Below are 26582 nucleotides of genomic sequence, written 5' to 3'. Positions count from 1 at the left end.
TATATTTGAACATGGCTATCATATCACCCCTTAACCTCCTCTTCTCCAGGCTAAACATGCCCAGCCTTGTTTTATACTTTCTGGATGTCCCATAATCGTGTTATAAAGTGGTCGTTTTCTGTGTTATAAATCAATCATGGCCGGGAGTAGTTTCTTTTTGTTTTCCATTGTATTTCTTATCAATAATAATAAATAAATGGTGTGGCATATGTAAGTTTTCATTCTGAAAGTGTGGCCCAGAGAAAAAAGTTTGAGAACCACTGGTCTAACTGTTGCACCGCTGTAACTGCTTTGAAATGAGACAGTTTATATACCGTAATCCTAAGCAGATGCAAGGGAAGGGGGAAGAAGCAACTGCTCAACCGCTACTCACTTTCGTAGAGGTGACAGCAAAGTTGTGAAAGTTGGCTTGCTTGGTGTGTGTGTGTGTGTGTGTGTGTGTGTGTGTGTGCGTGTGTGTGTGTGTGTGTGTGTGTGAAAACACTAGGTCACCACCAGGAGTGTCAGCTTGGCTCCGTGGCCGTGGGTGCCCAGGGCTGTGGGTGACATGCAGCGTGCATGGCCCTGACACCGAAATTTGTGGATGCCTGGCCAATTGGGGAATTTTTTGGGTGCTCGGGAGTTGTCACCTATGCCACCGCAGAATACAAGAAAACTCATCAGCTTTCCCCTTCCAGCTTCTGGGCAGCTCATGTGTCACACTCAAAGACCTGCAAAAAGACCCCCATCCTAGGAACACCAGAAGAGCCTGCAGGATGAGGCCAATGACCCCTGTAGTCCAGCATCCAATTAAGAAAGATGCCTGTGGGGGACCTGTAGGCACAAGAGCTCTCAGGAACTGGTGTTCAGAAGCATTATGCCTCTGAGCGTGGAAGCAGAGGCCATTGATTGCCTTCATCATCCATGAATTTGCCCAGTCCTCATTTGAAGGTGGTGGCCATCACTGTCTCCTTTGCGAGGGAGTTCCACAGTTTAACTACGTGCTACGTCAGGAATTCTTTCCTTCTCCAAAGAAGAACTCAAGACCCCACCGGCACAGCCCGTGCAAATGCACGCAGAGGCAAGAATCAGGAGGAGGAGCGTCCCACGGGGCGGGGACTTTGCCGGGCTGCCTTTGGAGCCCACGGCAGGCAGGAAAAGGCACAGCTATCTGCCTGCTGGATTTACCGTGCCTGGAGGCTCTCTCCTCTTGCAATGTACTGTAAGTCCTGGCCAAGCGCCTGGCCGCTCCCTGCTGCTGCTGCCGCTGTCCCCTCTTTCCCCCTCCAACCGCCCAAGGATTCTTCATCCTCACTCCCACCACTAACCAGCTTCCTTCTTTTTCTGACTTTGCAGGGCTGTGCTGCGCCCTTCCCTTGGTGATGCTCCTTGGTGCCAGCCCTGGAAGCCTCAGTACAGGTAGGGAAACTCTTCCACCATCACCACCACCACCAAGAACACCTGCAAGCTTTTGCAGCAAGCAGCTTGTGCCAGTGAGACCTGGGCAGTGCGGGTGAGAGACAGAGACAGAGAGAGACTAGGCACAAATGTGCGCCCTGAGGTCTCTGAGGTCAGTGGCACTGGTCATTCCTGGGTGGCTGTGAGAGAGCTGCAGTTGTTGGTCTGCAAAAGGCAAGGATGACACCCTCCCTCCCTCTGCTAGCCAGATTCCTAGGGTGAGCAGGGGGGAATGGACTTGGTTTCCATAGGCTTCTCAGAGGTGTTTGGCTGACCATTGCCAGAAACAGGATACGTACCAGGCTGCGGGTGGGGGAAGGGTTGGTCTGATCCAGCATTTCTTCCCCCTTGCGTTTTTCGGGATGGGAATTTGATTGCAACCAGGTCTTTGCTACAGAAGAGTTCCGCTGCGGAACACATCCTGAATTAGGAAGCAAGAGTCTCCAGGGCATCTTGTAGCATGAATATCTGGCAAAGACACAGCCAGAAGCTGGGGTTGCTTCTGAGAGGTTGCCTGCCTTAGTTGTGTGGACTCGAGACCGGGCTCAGAGGAGGTAGCGCATCCATTTAGGTGAACCCTCCTTCACCTGGTGCCCTGGGACTACAATTCCCATCAGATCCAGACTGCTGGCTGAGACAACTGGGAGTTGTAGTCCAAAACATCTGGAAGGCACCAGGTTCCAGAGCACAGACATGTGGGCGTGTTGTGGAAGTTCCGGCATGTGCTTAATTAACTTACAAAGCTTTTATAATTCACATTTTCCATTGTTGCTCTTTCATATGATAATCAAAACCAGTGGGCGTGTGTGTGTGTGTGTGTATTAAAGCTTTACCCACAAGGTAAAAGAAAAGAAAAGAAAAGAAAAGATAGAAACATTAAAAAGATTAAATCGGATTTGACATTGATATATTAAGGATTTTTTAAATTTGCAACTCAGTATATAGTACAGGGTATCTAATTTATTATTTTCTGCCCTTAAATATTGCTCCTATTTCTTTCTGTTATTTCCTTCTGTAATATACTAAGCCTTTCTAATTAAAAAAAAAGTTATAATAATTTACAAATAACTGTATGGCATTTACAAGCAATCCATAGATTGAAACCCGAAGCCTTGCATTCCTAACGGAGGAGAAACAAACCCCATTTTTCTACAGCCTTACCATCTGTCTACCTGCCTTCCCTCTCTCTCATAAGACTTGTTAAATTAATGCTATCGATCATCACCTGAACTTCAGATAACTGCAAATCAGTTGAGGGTGCCGTATGGTTTTTTCCAGTTCAGACAAATTATAATTCTGGCAGCTCGTTACAGATGGCTATCATGTTTCTGAGCTATTTCTGAGAGCGAAATACTTTTAAGATGTCAGATGAATGTGCTGCAGTGAACTTCCTTTGGGAAACGGTATGTGAAACCCTTAGGGGGCAGAGGACTGTGCTTGTTTCTTTGGGTGCTCAGGGCCAGCTCTGGAGGTAACCAGGCAAAGCACCCCAAAGCAGGCTCTTCCGCTGGTGGTGGAAGCATCTGTACTGGGTGTGTCCCCCCCCCTCCCGGTCAGTAATTAAAAGGTCTGAGCTTGAGTGCCAAGCATGCGCCTGAGGTGAGTGACTTGAGGCTTCCAGCTGTGGAATTATATCCTGCAATTGGAAATATTTTAAGGGCTTAGGCTGAGGCTGGTGTGAGGCCTCCAGGCCCTTCGGCCACACGGGGCACGTGGGTGGGCTTGGCCTGAATATCTAAGGTCCTCTGACTTTCACTCCTCACCCCCACCCCTCAAATACCTCCTTTCTTTGCAACCCCTGGTGGGTTGAGAAACTGACCCCGGGTAACCTCAGTGGGAAATGAAAACAGCCAGAGGTAGAGTTCAAAACCCCCATCTTGTTCAGTCTGCTTTAAAGGAGGGATTCAAGTCTGTGCTTTCAGTTTGCTAAGTGTGGCAAAAGTGCTCTGCAACCCCGCTGCAACCTTTTTTAAAAAAGGAACAGGCTTTTTGCAGTTTGGGAAGCGATGGAGAGAGGCACTGGAAAGTGTAGGGTGAGCAAAAGGTGAGCAGGAATATGTGTAAGGACCACTTGAGCAAATCAAGATGTATAATAGAATGGTAGAGTTGGAAGGGACCCCAAGGGTCATCTAGTCCAACCCCCTGCAGTGCAGGAACCACAGCTACAGAATTCTGCTTAATAAACCTCCAGTGAAGGGGAATCCTCCACTTTCCACTGTCATGCAGCTCTTACCGTCAGAAAGCTCGTCCCAATATATGTGATGAGTGTGGGATCAATACTCAGAAAAGACTGAATATGAGCTAACACAGCATATGCTAGACACAAGCTATTGTTGGTGGATGGATGGATTGCATTTGCACTGGGCTCTTCAGCTAAGAGGGGCTTCCAGAGCGACATTTGGTAACAGGACAGTCCCTGCCTTCACCTGGAATAACATGACACAAGGGGAAAAGGGACTTGGAGGGAAGAGGAAAAATCAAAACACAGATTTCTAAATAAAATAAAAGAAAATAATTAAAAAATTCCTTCCAGTAGCACCTTAGAGACCAACTAAGTTTGTTTTTGGTATGAGCTTTCGTGTGCATGCACACTTCTTCAGATACACAGAAACAGAAGTCACCAGACCCTTATATATAGTGGGAAGAAGTGTGCATGCACATGGAAGCGCATACCAATAACAAACTTAGTTGGTCTCTAAGGTGCTACTGGAAGGAATTATTTTATTATTTTATTTATTTTGTTTTGTTTTGACTACGGCAGACCAACACGGCTACCTACCTGTACACAGATTTCTAAACACTTTCCCCTGTATTGACCCAATACTGCCACAAGACGTCCCTGATGGAGCTGGCCTCTCACAACAGAGCCCAGTAATTATGTTTGCTCAGTAATTATGGACCTTTTCAGTGTTGGCTCCCTGTTTGTGGAAAAGTCTTGCCAGGGTGGATCCCATGGCACTACCTTTATCTACTTTTAGGCGCCAGGCCAAAACTTACATTTTTAACTCTGGCTTTTGGACCTCCATTAGAATCTTTTCTAGTACTTGTGGCATCTTTGAGTGAGGAAGGATCTGTAAGGCCTGGCTGTTATCTGTACAGGTGTGGTTTCTAGGTTTGTTCTTGGCTGCGTTCATTGACGCTGGTTTTTATCTGTTCACATGGTGTTTGTTACATCACTTTGGGTCACTCTGGTAAGAGAGCGAGTAATATAAAAGCAAATATTTATCTGTTTATTGAATTTATATCCCACCTTTTTCCAAGGAGCTCAAGGTGGGGTACATAGTTCATCCCCCTCCCCATTACTATCCTGGGAGGTAGGTTAGGCTGAGAGGCAGTGACTCGACCCCAAGGTCATCCAGTGAGTTTCATGGCTGAGTGGGAATTCGAACCCAGGTCTCTCCCAGGTCCTAGTCCAACACTCTAACCACTAGACAACATTGCCTGGAGGAGTCCTACCAAACTGCCTTTCAGCTCTTCCAATCCAGGTCCCTCCTGCTGCAAACCTCTCCCTACTGGAGCTGAATTTAGGTCAGTGCTGATCCTCCTAACCTCTTTTTGGCACCAGTGATCACCTCTGTTCCATCACCATTGGCACCCATTGAGCTCCCACAATTTCAGTTGCTTGAGAGCAATCTGCCTCTGAGCATGTGAAGAATTCTTTCCCCAAACCCCTGATTACCAGGCAACCCGCAAGTACCCAAGGCTTAGTGGGTGATAGAGGCAGAGAAAGAGTTTCGTTGCATCCCCTTCTCATTCTGCATACCAAACACCTTCCTTTCTCCTACTTTCAAGTTGTTTTCCTGTTGCTAAATTCTTAAACCTACAGAATGCAGACAAAGGAGAGTTATAGAGGTGGGAAGAAGACGGGGGGGGGGTGTGTCAAAGCTAACTAAACAGCTCTCACAATGAATATTTTATTTTAAGCATTTATTACAATCTGTCCTGGCTTATGTTAGACCAGTGGTTCTCAGTTTTTTTCTCTGGGCCACACTCAGAATAAAAATTTGCTTGTGCCACACTAAACTTTTTATTGATAAGTAATACATTGGAAAACAATAAGAAACAACTAGTAGTGTTTGATTTATAACACTGAACACAGCTACTTTATAATACGATCATAGGACATCCAGGAAGTATAAAACAAGGCAGCTACATAATATATAATATTAGGTATAATATAATATTATCCTATGTATATAATATAATACAATATAATATAATATGTTTGTAATATAATAGAATAAAGTTTATAATATAAACGGCCTCGGCCTAGTACACCTGAAGGAGCATCTCCACCCCCATTGTTCAGCCTGGACATTGAGGTCCAGCTCCTAGGGCCTTCTGGTGGTTCCCTCACTGCGAGAAGTGAGGTTAAAGGGAACCAGGCAGAGGGCCTTCTCGGTAGTGGCACCCGCCCTGTGGAAGGCCCTCCCACCAGATGTCAGGGAGATAAGCAACTATCTGACATTTAGAAGACATCTGAAGGCAGCCCTGTTTTGGGTAGTTTTTAATAACTGATGTTTTAATGTATTTTTAACCTTCTGTTGGAAGCTGCCCAGAGTGGCTGGGGAGTCCCAGCCAGATGGATGGAGTAGAAATAATAAATTATTATTATTATTATTATTATTATTATTATTATTATTATTATTATACGAGTCTCCTACATATGTTAGGGCTGTCATACGTCCGGATTTTCTTGGACATTATCAGGATTTCAAAGGTAGACTGGGGGGAATTTCTGAAAGGCGGCACTTTGTCCTGGATCTTAGGCAAGTCAGTCGAAAAATCGTGTACCTTAGGAATGCATACATGCTCAATGAGAGGTGTGTTTGCATCTATATCACTTGATGCTTTTGCTCTCATTTTGAGAAGACATCTCTCAACATTCTGCTAATTAAAATAATATTTTGATACTATACTATATTGCACTGAAATGTTTAAATGTTTCTTTGATTGTCCTCGAATGTTCCTGCCACAATTGCTGTCCGCTCCTGTCACATGTCTGTGGTGCAGCACTTGAGTTGAGAACCACTGTGTTAGACTGCCTAACGACTGCCTTCGGACTTTGAAATCTAAAACACATAACATAAAAGGACAAAGCGATGGGCAGGGTAGAGGAAAACAAGCCTGCTCAGGCACCCATTGGTTCTTAACTCATCAAGTTGGAATTTGCCAACTTTGCCAACTCGACAGTGAAATTTGCCAACTCGACAGTGGAATTTGCTGCCAAGGAGTGTGGTGGAGTCTCCTACTTTGGAGGTCTTTAAGCAGAGGCTTGACAACCATATGTCAGGAGTGCTCTGATGGTGCTTCCTGCTTGGCAGGGGGTTGGACTCGATGGCCCTTCTGGTCTCTTCCAACTCTATGATTCTATTCTATTCTATTCTAAGTTCTTGCAATTTCTGGATGGGGTCGAAATAGAGCAGAGGCAGATCCAAGCGAAACTGATCACTGAGCATTGGCCAATGGAGAGACATTGTACCCCCATTCCCCCCTTTGCTGTAATCAGTTTCTTGACTGTCCAACTTAGGCATCTAGGAACCTTATCAGTGATATAGAAACTGAGCAGCTGGCATGTTGCAAAAAGGGGAAACTGCAAACCTAGCGACTTTTTTCTTTTTAAAAAAAAAGTTCCCCAGAACTTCAGAGTTCCTTCATGTATCCTTGTATTCTAGTTTTTCAATCTGGGTCAGTAGAAAAGGGGAAATGGGACTTCATGGCCTCTGGCTCCTGATAACCCCACACTATAAATTCCTGTAAGGCCTTACAGAATGTGCAGAATGAAATGGAGAACCCATCCACACTTCCCGTTGTCTTGTGGTTTCTTCATTTGTTCTGTGATTTCAAGACGTGGGTCCTGGAGGTTTTTGCTTTCCCTCGCCACTTTCCCAAACTCACTGCTTATTGCTGAATCGGGACAAATGCCAATCTGCAGAAAACGTGATTGTTGTTGTTTAGTCATTTAGTCGTGCCCGACTCTTTGTGACCCCCTGGTCCAGAGCACGCCAGGCCCTCCTGTCTTCCACTGCTTCCTGCAGTTTGGACAAACTCATGCTGGTAGCTTCGAGAACACTGTCCAACCATCCAGGGACGCGGACTTAGAAAAAATATTGGGGGGGCCCGGGAAAGCTCATGAATAATAAATAAGCTCATGAATATGCAAATAAAGTGGCTCCGGCCCTAAATAGGGCAAGCCACGCCCCCCCAGCCAGCCGATTGGCTGGCTGGGAGGTGTGGCCAGTCGGGATTCCCCTGTTCTCGCAGGATTTCCGGCAGTGCCTCCGATTAGGGCGCGCGGCTGGCTGGCGAAGGAGCAGGTGAGGAGGAGGCGGCGGGGGACGGCGGCGGCGCTCTGCTGAAAGGGCGCCCGCCCGAGATTATTGGGGGGGCTGAGCCCCCCCAAAAATTTTTTTGAGGGGGCTCGAGCCCCCTCAAGCCCCATGGAGTCGGCGCCTATGCAACCATCTCGTCCTCTGTCGTCCCCTTCTCTTGTGCCCTCCATCTTTCCCAAAATCAGGGTCTTTTCCAGGGAGTCTTCTCTTCTCATGAGGTGGCCAAAGTCTTGGAGCCTCAGCTTCAGGATCTGTCCTTCCAGTGAGCACTCTGGGCTGATTTCCTTCAAAATGGATAGGTTGAATCTTCTTGCAGTCCATGGGACTCTCAAGAGTCTCCTCCAGCACCAGAATTCAAAAGCACCTATTCTTCGGCAATCAGCCTTCTTGATGGTCCAGCTCTCACTTCCATGCATCACTACTGGGAAAACCATAGCTTTAACTATACAGACCTTTGTTGATAATGTGATTAACATTGAAAATAAAGTTTGGGTTTTCCTGGGAAAGCAGTGTGACAAAAGAAAAGCCTCTTGGACCTGTGCCTAGAAATGATGGGGCAGTCAGAAGTGTGGGTGAACCCATTGTTCTGTGGGGCCCTGAGGCACTTTTGCCATAGAGGCAAGTCGGGATCCCCCAGCCCACTCTCTGATTAGCTGCCATAAGGCAGCAAGATAAATTCCTGAAGAGTGGAGCTCCATTCATCAGACAGCGGCAAGAACAACAGGAACATCATGCAGAAGGTATGTTGGCGCATTGTAATATGTAGATTCCACAAGTTGCAAGACATTCTGGCGATAGCTAAGAGAGCAGAAGAGGTATTATTCCAGGATCTGACTTATCTATTCCATCTGCTGGTGTGCTATCCACAGGCACACTCATATTTTCAGAAGCTCCAGGAACACCTTTTAAGAATGAGAAATGAACCTCTGTCTGAGAGTACTGTACATTATCTGGAAGCCCATGAAGGTAGAGCTATTGATTGGTAAACATCTGGATGATCCTGGTAGAATATGGCTTGAGTTTATATGAGTTATCTTGGCCAGCAACACCCCAGCTAAGATCACACTGTCAGCTTATGAAGATGGGAATTTGACAATGTAGTGAAATGAGATTTCTGATCCTCTGAGGATCAGACAGTGGCTGGAGTAGGGCCTAGTATCTTGGTCCTAGCACACACTTCACAGGCATGGATGTAGCACTTGACCTCATTTTGAAGAGATGGCAGCAAGCAGGCATGAACAAGGTTTTCTGGAACCTCTAGCTCCCTATAGTAGAAGCAGCCTGGAACTGCTGGGGCATCTGAAGACTAAGTAGACACCCTTTAATGTAGAGCCTCCAGTGGTGGAACGGGTGGTCAACCTTTGCATTGGTGATGGGGAACTTGTAGCCTTCCATATGTTCTTAGACTGCAATGCCCATCAGCTCTAGCCAGCAGGGCCAGTGGTGAGAAGTCCAACAACCATGGAGGATAAGGCTATCAATGCAAGGCTGGATTAAGACCTTTAGAGACCCTAAGTACTTAAAAGATGTTGGTGCCCCTGTATATATCTAATTCAAAATATAAACAATAAAAAAACCATAAAATAAAATGTTATTTTTCGAAATGAAACAAAACCTACAGCAAGATAGAAAAGTAAGATGATTTTTTGTATACTTCCACTTTATTTATATTTGGGGGGAAATCCTACTTTTTCTAACAGTAAAGTCTTTGATCAGATCCTCAGAACTAATCCTACATGACACATCTGCTTCCATACTTAGTAGAGATCAGGCATCCAGCCTGCCTTGTTGCATAGTTGTTCTTTTGGGTTTTTAAATATCCCTCAACTGAGAAAATGAACGCTCACCTGAGCAATTTGCAGCGAAAAGCAATGACAAACCTAGACAGCATCTTAAAAAGCAGAGACATCACCTTGCCAACAAAGGTCCGTATAGTTAAAGCTATGGTTTTCCCAGTAGTGATGTATGGAAGTGAGAGCTGGACCACAAAGAAGGCTGATCGCTGAAGAATTGATGCTTTTGAATGATGGTGCTGGAGGAGACTCTTGAGAGTCCCATGGACTGCAAGAAGATCAAAGCTATCCATTCTGAAGGAAATCAGCCCTGAGTGCTCACTGGAAGGACAGATCCTGAAGCTGAGGCTCCAATACTTTGGCCACCTCATGAGAAGAGAAGACTCCCTGGAAAAGACCCTGATGTTGGGAAAGATGGAGGGCACAAGGAGAAGGGGACGACAGAGGACGAGATGGTGGGACAATGTTCTCGAAGCTACCAGCATGAGTTTGACTGAACTGCGGGAGGCAGTGGAAGACAGGAGTGCCTGGTCTGCTCTGGTCCATGGGGTCACGAAGAGGCGGACACAACTAAACAACAACAACAACAATGTTAAAAATGCAAACTATATAGGTGCTGCAGCTAGGAAGGCAGATGGCTGGATGAATACTTCCCAGAGTTTTGGTTTTTTAAAAAAAGAAAAAGGCATGTGTATTCTCTTTCCCTCCCTCCCACGATAGGGTTGCCATATTTCAGAAAGTGAAAATCTGGACAGAAAAGTCCGGCCCCTCAGCATGGCCCCAGGTGCTGGCAACCCATGCTATGCCACTGATGGTATCCTTCTAGAGGGGTTGTCCAAGGCAGGGAAATTGTAGCCCTTAGAGGGAATGAGGGGTGTGTGTGTCTCCTAACAAGCTAAGCAAACTACACTTCCCAGGATACTTAGAGGTGAGCCACGGCTGTTTAAAGGGGTATGATACTGATTTACATTTACAGCGTGGATGAGGCCATGTTCTGGAAGCAGTAGAATTAGTGGTGGATTGATTCTGCTTAATTAGTTGTTCCGTGATACAGTCATACCTCGGGTTACAAACGCTTCAGGATGCGCAATTTCGGGTTGCGCACCACGCCGAACCTGGAAGTACCGGAATGGGTTACTTCCAGGTTTTGGTGCTTGTGCATGCGCAGAAGTGCTAAATCACACTTTGCGCATGTGCAGAAGTGCCAAATCGCAACCCACATGTGCGCAGATGCGCCGCTGCGGGTTGTGGATGCTGCGGGTTGCGGATGTGCTTCCCACACGGATCACGTTCACAACCCAAGCGTCCACTGTACTTCCTCAGTGCTGCCACTTATTGCTGTTTGGAAAAGGCTGTAGCGCAACAAAAGTGGTACCTCAAACATTTGCAGAACGAAACATCGTGAGATTGCAGCAGGAAATTACAGGATATGTACTGACTAGAAACAAAGAAATGTGTCCTCCCCAAAACTTTTGCAGGCATGAAACGTATTGAAAGCAGGATCTCATACTAAAGTCTTGATAGCCTCATGAACAGGGCCGTTTTTAGGTTTGATGAGGCCCTCAGCTCCTGAAGGTAATGGGGCCCTTTATATGTCCAGCTGTCCTTTGTCAACAACAAACTGTCGCTGTTTTTGTGTTGAATATATGCTATATGGTAATATATGGACCTAATAGGTATCTAAAGCCATTTGCACATAACAAATAGGAGCCTACACAACACCGTTGCTGTATGTAGGTTTTATTTTATTTGTTTTTTATCTTATATTTTGGAAATGTACATCTAGGTTTTTTCCTTTAATTTTTTTTGGGGGCCCCAAGAGAGTGGGGTCCTAAGCTTGAATTTGTTTAGCTTATATGTAAATCTGTCACTGCTCATGAATTGTCACGAATACACAGTCAAAAGGATGCCTGGAGGGACCCAAAAAGAGTCATAGAAATTGGGATCTTGAGTAGACAATGTGTTGGCTAATAATTGCACCTCCCCATCCTAGCCTTGGTGTTTCATTAACTTTAATGTACAGTGGTGCCCCGCAAGACGAATGCCTCGCAAGACGAAAAACTCGCTAGACAAAAGGGTTTTGCGGTTTTTGAGCTGCTTCGCAAGACGAATTTCCCTATGGGCTTGCTTCGCAAGATGAAAACGTCTTGCGTTTTTTGCAAGTTTGTTTCCTTTTTCTTAACACCGTTAATACAGTTGCGACTTGACTTCGAGGAGCAACTCATAGCCTTTTTTGAAGTTTTTGGCGATTTTTGAAGCTTTTCCAAAACTTTTCCGACACTGTGCTTCGCAAGACGAAAAATTCGCTAGACAAAAAAACTCACGGAACGAATTAATTTCGTATTGCGAGGCATCACTGTAACCTTCGACGCCTCCCTCTCCATGGAGGCGCAGGTTGCAGCCACAGCAAAGGCGGCCCTTTTCCATCTCCGCCGTATTAAGCAGTTGGTCCCTTACCTTTCCCGCCCCTATCTGGCCACAGTGATGGTCCACGCAATGGTCACCTCCAGGCTTGATTCCTGTAATTCGCTCTACGTGGGGCTGCCCTTGAGACTGACTCAGAAACTCCAGTGGGTGCAGAATGCCATGGTGAGGCTCCTTACGGGGTCCTCGCTGCGAGATCACATTCATCCAGTGCTTTACCAGCTGCATTGGCTCCCGGTGGAGTACAGGGTCAGGTTTAAGGTGCTGGTTTTGACCTTTAAAGCCCCTCATGGCCTAGGACACTTGTACCTACGCCTCTCCTGGTATGTCCCACGGAGGACCTTATGGTCTGCAAATAACACCACTTTGGAAGTCCCAAGCCCCAAGGAGGTCAGACTGGCTTCAACCAGAGCCAGGGCCTTTTCAGCTCTGGCCCCAGCCTGGTGGAACACCCTACTGCAGGAGACCAGGGCCCGGCAGGATTTGACATCTTTCCACAGGGCCTGCAAGACGGAGCTGTTTCGCCTGGCCTTTGGGCTGGACTCAGTCTAACACCCCCCCCCCATTTATTTATTTTGATGGAACCCCTCATATGGGATTTTGTATATAAATTTTCCCTCAGCTCTTTTGCTGGCCCAGGTAGGACCAGTATGGATAGTTGTCCCCAGTGAATATTTGACGTTTTCTCCCCTTATGGCTTTGATCTATAGGCTACTACTAAAACGAGGCTGCATTTTAAACTGCATTTTATATTTTAATCAACTGGTTTTTTGTTTAATGTTTTTACTGTATTTATATTTCAGTGTCAGCTGCCCTGAGCCCGGTCTTGGCTGGGGAGGGCGGGGTATAAATAAAATTATTATTATTATTATTATTATTATTATTATTATTATTATTATTATTATTATTAAAATATCTGCTTTTGTTTGTGTGTGTGTTTTTTTGGGGGGAGGTGTTCCACTGGCTTTGAAGGATTGAAACTGGAGTATTAGCTCAGTTATTAACTGATTGCACCATGGCCGTAAACAAGATTTATGTTAAGGCAGGCAGAACCTCAGTTAAGTATTTTTATTGATTTACTTGATTTACAATAAAAAGTAAGTTTTATTGTTCCCCACCCTGAGATTTCATGATAAAAGCTAGGCTACCAACGTCTTTAGTAAACATAATATAAACTTGAATGGAAGCCTCATGACCCGAAGTGAAGCTGCGTTTCCTGGGTCATAACACAGCATTGTTCCCTGGGGTTTTTGTAAAGTAATGTGTGTGGTGGGGTGTGATTTGAAATCGCACGCCACCCTTGTGGCCAGAGGCCAACTCACACAGGGCTTCTGTGCCTTTCATAGTTGTGCAGGCAAGGGAATTTCAGTAGCTGCACGTTGCCATGCAAGCGATACCTATTGAAAGGTGCAAGATCCGTGGCTGATTTTAAAAACACAAGACCACCAGAACAGCCCTGCTGGATCAGGCCCATAGACCATGTAGCCCAGCATCCTGTTCCCACTGTGACCAACCAGATGCCTGTGGGAAGCCAGCAAGCAGGACTTGACCACAAGTCTCCGCTCCTGCGGCTCCCAGAATTACTGCCTCCAGTTGTGGAAGCAGAAGAGAGCCATCATGCCTAGCAGATGCTGAACGCCTTGCCCTCCATGAATCAGTCCTCTTTTAGAGTCCTCCAAATGGGTGGCCAAATGGGACGCGGGTGGCGCTGTGGGTTAAACCACAGAGCCTCGGACGTGCCGATCAGAAGGTTGGTGGTTCGAATCCCCACAACGGGGTGAGCTCCCGTTGCTCGGTCCCTGCTCCTGCCAATCTAGCAGTTCGAAAGAATCTCAAAGTGCAAGTAGATCAATAGGTACCACTCCGGCGGGAAGGTAAACGGCGTTTCCGTGCGCTGCTCTGGTTCGCCAGAAGCCGCTTAGTCATTCTGGCCACATGACCTGGAAGCTGTCTGCGGACAAACGCCGGCTCCCTCAGCCTATAGAGTGAGATGAGCGTGCAACTCCAGAGTCGTCCGCAACTGGACCTAACAGTCAGGGGTCCCTTTACCTTTAAATGGGTGGCCATCATTGCAAGTTCCATAGTTACCTCCGTGTTGCATAAAGAAGTACTTTCTTTGCCATTGCCCTGAATCTTTCAACATTTAGCTTTGCGGGATGTCCACAAATCCTGGTGTTGTGACAGAGGGAGGAAAGCTTTTTTCTGCCCACAGATTCCAAGCATAATTTTATAACCTCTCAGGTTGCTTCTTTCTTGCCTTTTCTCTAAGCTTGTTGTTGTTGTTTAGTCAATTAGTCGCATCTGATTCTTTGTGACCCCATGGACCAGAGCACGCCAGACACTCCTGTCTTCCACTGCCTCCCGCAGTTTGGTCAAACTCATGCTGGTAGCTTTGAGAACACTGTCCCACCATCTCATCCTCTGTCATCCCCTTCTCCTTGTGCCCTCCATCTTTCCCAACATCAGGGTCTTTTCCAGGGAGTCTTCTCTTTTCATGAGGTGGCCAAAGTCTTGGAGCCTCAGCTTCAGGATCTGTCCTTCCAGTGAGCACTCAGGACTGATCTCCTTCAGAATGGAGAGGTTTGATCTTCTTGCAGTCCACGGGACTCTCAAGAGTCTCCTCCAGCACCATAATTCAAAAGCATCCATTCTTTGACGATCAGCCTTCTTTATGGTCCAGCTCTCACTTCCATACATCACTACTGGGAAAACCATAGCTTTAAGAAGTCCCAAATGTTGCACCCTTTCCTCACAGGGGAGTCCTTCCATATCCTTGATCGTTTTGGTTGCCCTTTCTTGAACCTTTTTGCATCTGGCCATCTAGCCCCCTTGATACATTGAGTTCAAAGAGCTCTTCTGCCCTCCCTGCTCAGGTGGGGAAGGGGATCCGCTACTCCACCCAAGGACAGAGAATATGTGAAGCCAGTTGTGGCATCGTTCCCATGCTGCTCCAGGCTTCACAACACCACCAGCATCCACAAGGCTTTATTTTTGAAAGAAGGAAAGGGGGTGGACATGACCCTCAGCCACATCAAAAAGCCTTGTTCACACATTACATTGAACACAGGGTCTCTGCACATGTACAAGTGTTTGCATGAAAGAGGGTACACTTGTTGATTTGTACAGGTCAGCTCTTCCATGCTCAGGTACATTTACTTGTGAATAACTACAGGTGTACTGCTCAACACACAGTCTGCCTATGCAGATGGTATGGTTGTTGGACGGAATGTGCTAGTATGGTGCAGACTCAGCTCCACCTGGGCACTCAGCACCACCGCCTGGGCACTCAGCACCAGACTGCATTCTGAACTGAGGCAGGAACCTGGGTGTTATGTACTGAGTTGAATAGGATCCAAAAGGCAGCAGCCTGATTGGTCCTAGAACAAAAGGATCCAGAATGCAGCAGTCTGATTGGTCCTAGAACAAAAGGATCCAGAATGCAGCAGTCTGATTGGTCCTAGAACAAAAGGATCCAGAATGCAGCAGTCTGATTGGTCCTAGAACAATAGGATCCAGAATGCAGCAGTCTGATTGGTCCACAGTAGCCACCCAATCCAGCTCCAGGTGGAAGTGAATCCGCAACCTGATTGGCCTACAGGAGAATCCCGGAATTAGCCAATCACATGGTTCCCACTGTGTAAATAATGTATATAAAGCAGACATTCTGGGGGAACTTCCACTCCTCCTCAAAACTATGAGCTGAATAAAGAGCATGAAATCCACTCTCGACTCCGAGAATACACTGAGAATACACCCAACATTCTCCTGCAGGTACCTCTCCGTGGCAAAGGTACAAGTGGGAGGGAGGGCAAGACAGTGTCCAGGTGGCCCAATTCAAAAGAGGACCTGCGTTGCTCCTGCACCTTTAATAGTTGTGTGGCGGCTGAAATTCCCTCTTCTGCACTTCTTTTAAAGGTGCAAGAGTCCTTGCCTCCTTTGTCTTCTAGGCAAGCTGGTCCCTTGTGATGAAACTTCTCATTGCGGAGCTGCAGAGAAGCTTGCAAACAGCCCTCTCTGGGGGTTTCTATTGTCTCAATCCCAGAAAGAAAAATAGCAGCTAGCTTCCGAAGCGGGAAACAGGCACAGCTCAGCCCTGCCTTTACTGGCCCGAGATAAAGAGTTGGTCCCACTTCTTCCGAACTGACTGTTGTATTAATATGTCAGCCCCTTGGTCTCATGCATCCCTCTTGCACTTCCCGGAGGTTAACCACAAATGAACTCCCACAAATGAACAATCTTTAGGGAGTTACCAGGAAGAGCCACCTCCACGCTGTTTTTCAAATGGACAAGCGAGTTGCGTCCTTTCCTTCCAGCAGATTCAAATAGCTGGGCATTCCAGAAAGTAAAACATTCTGTAAATATGTGAGGAAATAGATAGGCCTTTTAAAAGGGCTTGAGATGTTTGCTTTAACTTAATTTGCAAGTAAGGCATGGGGGAGAGAGGCTTTGACATTCTCCCTTCTCCAGAGAACTTGATTTAAGCCTTCCTAGGCCCAGATGGTTTTTTTATATGTGCAAGTGAAACATTTTATCCTCTGGCCAAGAACCAGGAATTCTAGCTCAGAGGCTGCAGCCCAGGATAGCGGACACGAGGGATGGGGTTGGGTAGGATTTGCTTAATAATAATAATAATAATTATAATAATATCTTTATTGTCATTGCCCCCTCTCGGGGACAACGAAATTACTTGGCTGCTCCATCCACCCAGGTAGGGCACTCCACACAAAATCAAATAAACTATAAAAACACTAATTAAAACAATACAGTATAAAACAGCAAGGAAGATTAGATGACTTTCAAAGTCCAGGCTTCCCATTCAGGGCCGAGATCGCTCTGGAGAAGAAGCTGTTCTTAAGACGACTCGTTCTTGTCTTCATCGTCCTGTATCTCCGTCCCGACGGCAAGAGCTCGAAGAGACAGTGACCAGGATGCGATGGATCTTTTACTATGTCCAGTGCCTTCCTATGGCACCTTGTGGCATAAATCTGCTCTAAGGTGGAGAGTGGGCAGCCAACAATGCTCTCTGCTGCCTTAACAACTCTGCACAACCCCAACCTGTCCTGGGTATTACAGCTTCCGTACCACACACATAAGCCATAAGTGAGCACGCTCTCAATGGCACAGTGATAGAAGGCAAGCAGCAGTTTCTGCGGAAGATGGTTTTTCCTTAGAATTCTCAAAAAGTACAGTCTCTGCTGCGCCTTCAGAGTTCCTCAAACATTTGTAAGAGCACAGTTTGAATTTATGCATCAAATGTAATAATTGAATCCCCTTTTAAAACTATGGGTCTCCTACCTCTGAAGGTTTCTCTTGCAACCCAGGGCTGTGTCCACAATAACACTCTCAACCAAGGGAGGAGGGGGCAGGGGGCAGGGGGGCAAGTACCCCCCAAAAGAGCTCACCCCCTCATTCTCCCCCCCCCAATTTCTGGACTCATTAACATATTGCTATGTGGCACCCCAGTCTCCAAGTGGTGAGAAATTCCTGTGGTTCCAGCTGCTTACCCAGGTTCGGTTTCCTAGGAGTGAAAGTCATCGGAGATTGCGGTGTCTTTAGGATATGTAGTTTAATTCACACATCTATACAACCTGAGCGTAAGATGGAGAGACTCACAGCATTAACATTCCAATGAGTTTGGGGATCCAGCAGAGAGCAAGCGTGTCTCTGGGTCTCCAGCTTCCAGACTGCTTTTTTCAGCTCAGCTCACACACACCACCCTGGCTCTTGTTCTCCTTCCTAGCAGCCAGGTGAGGATGGAGAGGAAAGACCCGCCCATCAGCCTGGAGGGCCTCATCCCTTCATTGTAGCTCTTGCAATGGAGCCCATCCTTTTGGGATGTGGATGAGGACACTGCAGTGGCCAGCCAAGGCCATCATCTTACAAAGAAACTTTGCTGGCTAGTTCAGCAGTAGGACCCTCTCTTTGATTCTAGCCCTCCCTGGGTACGGGACCCCAAGAACTGGAAGGGACTTGTGGCATCATCTAGACTGACCCCCACAAAGCAAAACATCATTCAAGTGTAAGGTAAAGGTAAAGATCCAGTCGTGACCGACTCTGGGGTTGCGGTGCTCATCTCGCTTTATTGGCCAAGGGAGCCGGTGTACAGCTTCCAGGTCATGTGCCCAGCATGTGGCAAACCAGAGCAGCGCACGGAAACACCGTTTACCTTCCCGCCAGAGCGCTACCTATTTATCTACTTGCACTTTGACGTGCTTTCGAACTGCTAGGTTGGCAGGAGCAGGGACTGAGCAATGGGAGCTCACCCCGTCATGGGGATTCAAACCGCCGACCTTCTGATCGGCAAGCCTTAGGCTCTGTGGTTTAACCCACAGCGCCACCCGCGTCCCTCATTCAAGTGTAGTCATATATTATTTCTGTAGCTTTCCAACAGTGCAGCTGCAGCTCTTGAGGCAGAAATGTCTGTGTCTTTTGCAGCTGCTGACAACAGATCATTGAGAACCCAGAAATGGGGAAGCATCTAACTTACAGCATTGAGCAGCCAGATTCCAACCTGGTCTCCACCTCCAGCATCCCAGACCCACCCAACCAGCATGGAAACAGAGCCTTTAGTCATTGAAGAGATGTCTCCTAACCTTTTGTGCTGATTGGAGCCCACCAGAATGAAAGGAGTATTACCCATGAGGATGGGCTTCCAGAGTAACTTTGTGGGAGAGGTGTGGGAAGGACACTGAGGAGGAATGTGGAGGACCTGGAGAGGATAAGAGCAGACAAGCACTTGCAAATTTACCAGCAGCCTCTTACTCTAGTGGTGACCTTGGAAGCTCTTTTCTGACTCCATTGTGGCCATAGTACTGCACTCTGGAGAGGGTGTCTTGCTGCTATTTGAGAGCCCAGGTTATATTGAGCTTCACCAGAAGCAGGACTTGCACACAACTGAAGAAAAATCAATCAAAGTTTGCTGTCCGTTTTGGTTGTCTAAAGCTGCATACATCAGCACTTGGGTTTAAAGCAATCATTCTGAAATGAGATAGTCACTTCCTTTGGTTTTGAGATGCTGCACGGATTGTCACGGCAACATTTTAAAAGAGATCAAGAGAGTTTTGTGTCACCCCTGAAGACTAGCAAATATATTACACAATAAGCGTTATAACTTAGAACTCTAGTCTGTAACCTTCAGATACTCCCTTAGTGACTGCCAGTTTCCCTTCACTCTCCCAATTTTCCATTTTTTTAAAAAACTGAAGGGAGTTGGACTAGATGATGCCTTGGACCCCTTCCAACTCTACAATTTGGTGCTTTGGTTGCGATGGTCTGTTTTTGTTGTTGTTGTTTAGTCGTTTAGTCGTGTCTGACTCTTCGTGACCCCATGGACCAGAGCACGCCAGGCACTCCTGTCTTCCACTGCCTCCCACAGTTTGGTCAAACTCATGCTGTTAGCTTCGAGAACACTGTCCAACCATCTCGTCCTCTGTCGTCCCCTTCTCCTTGTGCCCTCCATCTTTCCCAGCATCAGGGTCTTTTCCAGGGAGTCTTCTCTTCTCATGAGGTGGCCAAAGTATTGGAGCCTCAGCTTCAGGATCTGTCCTTCCAGTGAGCCCTCAGGGCTGATTTCCTTCAGAATGGATCGGTTTGACCTTCTTGCAGTCCATGGGACTCTCAAGAGTCTCCTCCAGCACCATCATTCAAAAGCATCAATTCTTTGGCAATCAGCCTTCTTTATGGTCCAGCTCTCACTTCCATACATCACTACTGGGAAAACCATAGCTTTAACTATACGGACCTTTGTTGGCAAGGTGATGTCTCTGCTTTTTAAGATGCTGTCTAGGTTTGTCATTGCTTTTCTCTCAAGAAGCAGGCGTCTTTTTATTTTGTGGCTGCTGTCACCATCTGCAGTGATCATGGAGCCCCAGAAACTAAAATCTCTCACTGCCTCCATTTCTTCCCTTTCTATTTGCCAGGAGGCCTGTTTTTAGGGGGCATTATTTTGGGGTCTTTTTTATTATTTGAGGGGGGGGCAGATAAGTGTTTTCCTGTTTAGAGGTGAGTGACACAGGGAAGACTCAATATGTGTCCTTCATATTGTCAAAAGGGTGTCATATGCATTAGACAACTGCTTGAAGAACCCCAAGGGAGTAGTGTCAGTACAAGTTCCAGCTAGTATTGCATCATTGATCAGAAAGGGTTGAGCCCCGTCTCTTGTAATTTTAAAGTCATCAGCCTCCGGGGGTCTGCATTAGGGTGTGGCAACCTCTGCTGTAGCTGCAGTGTTTTTAATTTTTATGTGGGGGGTTGGTGTGTGTGTGTGACAGGACTGCTACAAGCATTGTGCTATTGTGGTGTGATAAGAGAGTGTGAGACCAGGGTTCAAATTCCTACTCAAGTCATGAAACTCGCTGGGGGACCTACCATACAGGCAGGATATAAATGTAATAATAATAAACATATTCATTCATATATATATATATATATATATATATATATATATATATATATAGTTTTTTACATATTTTTTTCAACAATCATTTAACATAACTTCTGATCTTATACAATATTTAGACTTCCATCAACAACCTCTGATGATTTTCCATTCTTTATCACTTATTCTGCATTTCTTAATTTCTCTATTACTCCTTATTACCATTAACTAATAATTCTCTTCATAGTCCTTGCAATATGTCAAATAGTCCTCCTTACAGGACTTCTTGCAGTCCTACTAGCGTAATCTGTTCATTACAATTGCTTTTCAAATAGTTCATATATTTACTCCAGTCTTCTAAGAATCTCTGGTCCCGCAGGTTTCGAAACCTTCCTGTTAATTTATCTAATTCTGCATAGTCCAATAAACATGTTCATCTTGCCCCAGCTTGATTGATGGAATCCACTGCCATCAACCTCTCCTTCACTGGAGGTTTTCAAGCAGAGGTTTGATGGCCGCCTGTCCAGGGTCCCTAAGCTGTGATCCCTGCATTGCAGGGGGTTGGACTAGATGACTCTTGGGGTCCCCCCCAACTCTACAATTCTATGATCAGAGGAGGAGGAGGAGGGGTCTGTTTATGTCTACCAGTCATGGTGGCTGCATGGCCTTCAGAGTCTGCCTCATCTGCTAGGGAACAGCAGGAGGAAAGGACTGTGCTTCCTGGATACGACCAGCTGGCTACTCTAGGCCACATGGATCTCTGGTCTGATCCTGCAGCTGAGCTGTTCTGGAGGTAACTTCTGGCATCCAGTGGTGGATGCCTATTCCAAAAGCAGGAGGCAGCATCGTGGGAAGAGGATGGGCGCCACCAGGTCTGCACTTGCCAGGGGAGTGACTCTTGTCCCATGACGCTTGTCCATGCGCAGCCTCAGGTGGGAAGAGCATGTATGCTCATGCCCCTCCATCCCCACCTCACATTCCCTGGGGTTGCCAAGTGTAATTCATCACCACAGCTGAACGAAGCCAGGACTTCCAGAGGACATTCCCTTTAGAGACTGATGCCAGGAGGGTGTGTGTGCATTCACAAAGCTTTGCGGGAAAGGATCCCAGAAAAAGTCCTTCTGGAGGGCAACCAATATGATAATGGATCTGGAAAGCAAGCCTTATGAGGAACAGGGAAGGGAGTTGGGGATGTTTAGCCTGGAGAAGAGGAGACTGAGAGGTAACAGGACAGCCATCTTCATATACCGGTATATCTGAAGGGCTGCCATATGGAAGATGGAACTAGCTTGTTTTCTGCTGCTCCAGAGGGTAGGATCCAAACCAATGGATTCAAAGGAGACTCTGACCGTAGTAGATTCAGAAGCATTTTCCAATGGTAAGAGCTGTCTGCAGGGGAATGGACTCCCTCGTAAGCTGATGGACCCCTTGAGCCAACAGTGTGACGCGGCAGCTAAAAAAGCCAATGCAATTCTGGGCTGCATCAATAGGAGTATAGCATCTAGATCAAGGGAAGTAATAGTGCCACTGTATTCTGCTCTGGTCAGACCTCACCTGGAGTACTGTGTCCAGTTCTGGGCACCACAGTTCAAGAAGGACACTGACAAACTGGAACGTGTCCAGAGGAGGGCAACCAAAATGGTCAAAAGCCTGGAAACGATGCCTTATGAGGAACGGCTAAGGGAGCTGGGCATGTTTAGCCTGGAGAAGAGGTTAAGGGGTGATATGATAGCCTCTTCAAATATATAAAAGGATGTCACATAGAGGAGGGAGAAAGGTTGTTTTCTGCTGCTCCAGAGAAGCGGACACGGAGCAATGGATCCAAACTACAAGAAAGAAGATTCCACCTAAACATTAGGAAGAACTTCCTGACAGTCAGAGCTGTTGGACAGTGGAATTTGCTGCCAAGGAGTGTGGTGGAGTCTCCTACTTTGGAGGTCTTTAAGCAGAGGCTTGACAACCATATGTCAGGAGTGCTCTGATGGTGTTTCCTGCTTGGCAGGGGGTTGGACTCGAGGGCCCTTGTGGTCTCTTCCAACTCTATGATTCTATGATTCTATGATTCATTGAAGGTTTCAAAGCAGAGGTTGGATTGGCCGCCAGTCACAGACTCCTTAGCTGTGACTTCTGCATTGCAGGGGGTTGGACTAGATGACCCTTGAGATTTCTTCTATCTCTGCAATTCTGTGATTCTATGTAATGCTCAACAGACTTGATTGTTAGAGGAATGTAGGAAGGACCGTTCCAGTTCAGGAGAATTATGAACAGAATTATGAACATTTATTAATTATGATCATCTTTATCTTTCTATATTTCACAAATGCAAGTTGCTTTTCAGCAAGTACCCATGAAGACATGCAAACCATAAAAGAACACCCACGTTTCTCACTGAGAAAAGAGATAGGTAAAGGGACCCCTGACCATTAGGTCCAGTTGTGGCCGACTCTGGGGTTGTGGTGCTCATCTCGCTTTATTGGCTGAGGGAGCCGGCGTACAGCTTCCTGGTCATGTGGCCAGCAGGACTAAGCCGCTTCCAAACCAGAGCAACACACGGAAATGCCGTTTACCTTCCCGCCAGAGCACTACCTATTTATCTACTTGCACTTTGACATGCTTTCAAGCTGCTAGGTTGGCAGGAGCAGGGACCGAGCAATGGGAGCTCACCTTGTTGTGGGGATTCGAACCGCCGACCTTCTGATCGGCAAGTCCTAGGCTCTGTGGTTTAACCCACAGCGCCACCCGCATCCCTGAGAAAAGAGATATTTGCTTGTAAAAAGGAAGAAGTATTTGTGTGCTTCCAAAAAAAATATACAAAACCCCTCGGAATTACAGTACATACTTTCTCCCTTTCTTTGCAATGCTCTCTGTTTGACCTCTCCAGGAGAGGCTGTTCTCTACCCAGTCAGGAAACTGGGACAGGAGCCAGTAAGGGATTGGGATCTCACAGACCAAGGAGTGCATGTTCTGGAAGAGTCCTTGGCCGCCAGTTGGTCTAGAGCAGCATTTTTGAGACTGTTACTAACAACTGTTAAGCACCATGTGAATCTCATTCCTCCCTATCTGTCCTGAGGGTGGCCAGTCACCAGTGATGGAGCCAGGGTTCCTGTACGCTTAATAGCTGTGGAGAAGAACTGCAGGTTTCAGCAGGTGAAGACACTCTCTTCTGCACAACTGTTAAAACCGGCATTAAAGTACAGTTTGCCCTGACAGCAGCCCAATGGCCGCCATCACCTTCATTTCCAAAGCCCTGTCCTGAATAGGAAAGTCTTAGCCTACCCAACAAAAGGTTAATAAGAAGAAGGGAGTCATCCTAATCTCTCTTGGGAGGGGTCTCACAATCTGGGAGCAGCCACAGAAAAGGCCCTCTCTCATGTCACCACCAGCTGTGGAGAGGTGTTCACAAGAGGATCTTAGCACCTGGGCAGGTTCAGACAGAGAGATACAATTATCCAGGTAGCCTGGGACCAAGCCAAGTAGGGCCTTATAGGTCATAACCAGCACTCGGATGCCCGGAAATGGATTGGTCATCAGTGATGTTGTTGTAATCAGTGGAAATGGATTGGTCATCAGTGATGTTGTTGTAACAGGGGAATAACATTCTCTCTGTAACCAGGCCTCAGTCAGCAGTCTGGTAGCAGCACACTGGACCAGCTGAAACTTCCAAACACTTTGCAAAGGCAGCTCCACATAGAGTGTGCTACAGTAGTCCAAGTGGGATGTAGCTAAGGCATTTGATCCCGTGAAGCACCAAACTCACAATTCTGAACTTTGTACTTTTAATAATGTATAACATAATTATTCCTTCTGTTTTATTAAATCTGAGATGCCAAAACTCATGGCACTGAAATACTGGGGTTTTTCCTAAGCTCACCATACTGTTTAAAAGGTTTTAAGATTTCTACCAAGTTTTTAGTCTGCTTATGGAAGGTTCAGGCCCACTTCTGGCAACCCTTAGTAGCCCATGCATTTGGAATGGGTGCTCAAAGACCCATGGAATTGTAGAGTTGGAAGGGCCCTCAAGGGCCATTTGGTTCAACCCCTGCAATTCTGGAATCACAGCTAAATAATCTCTGACAGGTGGCCATCTGGCCTTTGATTCATAACTTCCAGGGAAGGAGAATCCAGCACCTTTTAAGCTGGTCTGATGTCAAACAGCTCTTAGCATCAGAAAATTATTGTGAATGTTTAGTCAGAATCTCCTTTCTTATAACTTGAATCCATTGAGTCCTACCCTCCAGAGCAGAAGAAAACAAGTTTGCTCCCTCTTCCATGGGACAGCCCTTAAGATATGTGAAGATGGCTGTCATATCTCTTCTCAGTCTCCTCTTTTCAAGGCTAAACATACCTTGCTCCTTCAACTGGTCCTCATAAGCTTAGTTTCCAGACCCTTGACCATCTTGGTTGTCCTCCTCTACACACCTCGCAGTTTGTCAATATCCTGCAGAACTGGACACTATTTCTGTTGATGCAGTCAACAACAACAAAATAATAAAGCTCAACAACTTTGCCCCCCCCCAAAAAAACTCAACATTTGTGTCCAGATTTTCACTTTTTGAAATATGGCAACCCAAATACATACATTGTTGTTTAGTCGTTTAGTCGTGTCCAACTCTTCATGACCCCCTGGACCAGAGCACACCAGGCACTCCTGTCTTCCACTGCCTCCCGCAGTTTGGTCAAACTCATGCTGGTCGCTTCGAGAACACTGTCCCACCATCTCGTCCTCTGTTGTCCCCTTCTCCTTGTGCCCTCAATCTTTCCCAACATCAGGGTCTTTTCCAGGGAGTCTTCTCTTCTCATGAGGTGGCCAAAGTATTGGAGCCTCAGCTTCAGGATCTGTCCTTCCAGTGAGCACACAGGGCTGATTTCCTTCAGAATGGAGAGGTTTGATCTTCTTGCAGTCCATGGGACTCTCAAGAGTCTCCTCCAGCACCATAAATACATACATAGATACATCATATTTTTTTTCTTGTCTCCTTTCCATAGTCCAAACCAGGGGTAGGCAACCCAAGGCCCAGGGGCCGGATGCGGCCCAATCGCCTTCTCAATCCGGCCTGTGGACGGTCTGGGAATCAGCATGTTTTTACATGAGTAGAATGTGTCCTTTTATTTAAAATGCATGTCTGGGTTATTTGTGGGGCATAAGAATTTGTTGATTTCCCCCCCCCCCCAATATAGTCCAGCCCAACACATGGTCTGAGGGATGGTGGACTGGCCCACGGCTGAAAAAGGTTGCTGACTCCTACTCCAAACCATGCTCTAGGCAGCTCACAACATGGGAAAAATGTAATTACAAACATAGGAAAAGTAGTCAAACAATAAATAAAACATCAAAAAGTACACAACCGAATAGAACAATTTCCACATACGGTAAACCACAAGATGTAAAAGAAAGATACATAAAAGTAATATAAATAACAATCAATACCCCCCCAACAAAACCCCCTAAACAATACTGCAGCCCAAGAGTCTGTTCAGCAGCCTCAGCTTTTGCAGCTGGAGTCAGTCAGGGAGTCCACCAGCCTTCCCAAACAGGCAACAAATCTTCCAGGACTCACACCCTAGATGCTTATTCTTACCTAAGATCTTATCCACACTTTCTCTTGCCCTTCTGCTTTCTCGGGGTGGGGGACCACTCTTTATAAATGTCGCTTTTAAAGATCTCATCTGTAAGATCCTTACGCAGCCACACTAGTTTCTTTAGGTACCTCCCACTTTTCTTTCTTGTTGGAACTGTTTGTGATTGTGCCTTAAACACCTCACCTTTAAGTAACTCCCGTCCATCATGGACTCCCATTTCTAATAATGGGATCTTGCCCAGAAGTTTTGGAAACCAGCTTTCTTAAAGTCCAGAGTGTGTGTTTGACTACCCTCAGCTTTCCCTTGCCTCTGCGTAATCAGTCCCAAGAGGAAATGCTCACTGCATGAGGAAACCTTGCCTTGGGTCCAGGAAGCAGCAGGAGCCTTGATAACTTCATTTGTGAGCAACAGCTCAGCAGCTCAGCACAGCAGCTGGATCTTCTTGCCTTAGGCAAGGCTAAGGCTCCAACTATCTCCCACGATGGAGGGACTCACAGACCAAAGAGAGGAGGGGGTTAGGACTAGATGGCCCCTCAAGCCCCTTCAAACTCTACAATTCAATGATTCAATTATAGATCGAGTACGTCTCTCATAGGAAAAGGAAACCCGAGACAAATCCAGAGTCGGGTCCTTCAGCTC

General features: G+C 46.5%; 1 protein-coding gene across 1 annotated transcript in view; it reads left to right on the top strand.

Annotated features, from left to right (window-relative positions):
• The first annotated feature begins 1113 nt into the window (after window positions 1-1113).
• Window positions 1114-26582, top strand: part of PTGS1 (prostaglandin-endoperoxide synthase 1) — a 53570-nt gene continuing 28101 nt past the window's right edge. The window contains exons 1-2 of the mRNA XM_081179768.1: window positions 1114-1201; window positions 1336-1398. Of these exons, the coding sequence (XP_081035894.1) occupies window positions 1195-1201; window positions 1336-1398 (70 nt within the window). The 5' untranslated portion in view covers window positions 1114-1194. The remainder of the gene's footprint in view (window positions 1202-1335; window positions 1399-26582) is intronic.

The sequence above is a fragment of the Podarcis bocagei genome (genome assembly GCF_964188305.1).
Source record: "Podarcis bocagei genome assembly, chromosome: Z".
Classification (NCBI taxonomy): Eukaryota; Metazoa; Chordata; class Lepidosauria; order Squamata; family Lacertidae; genus Podarcis; species Podarcis bocagei.
Note: the sequence above shows the minus strand (reverse complement) of the source record. Positions and strands in the feature narration are given on the sequence as shown.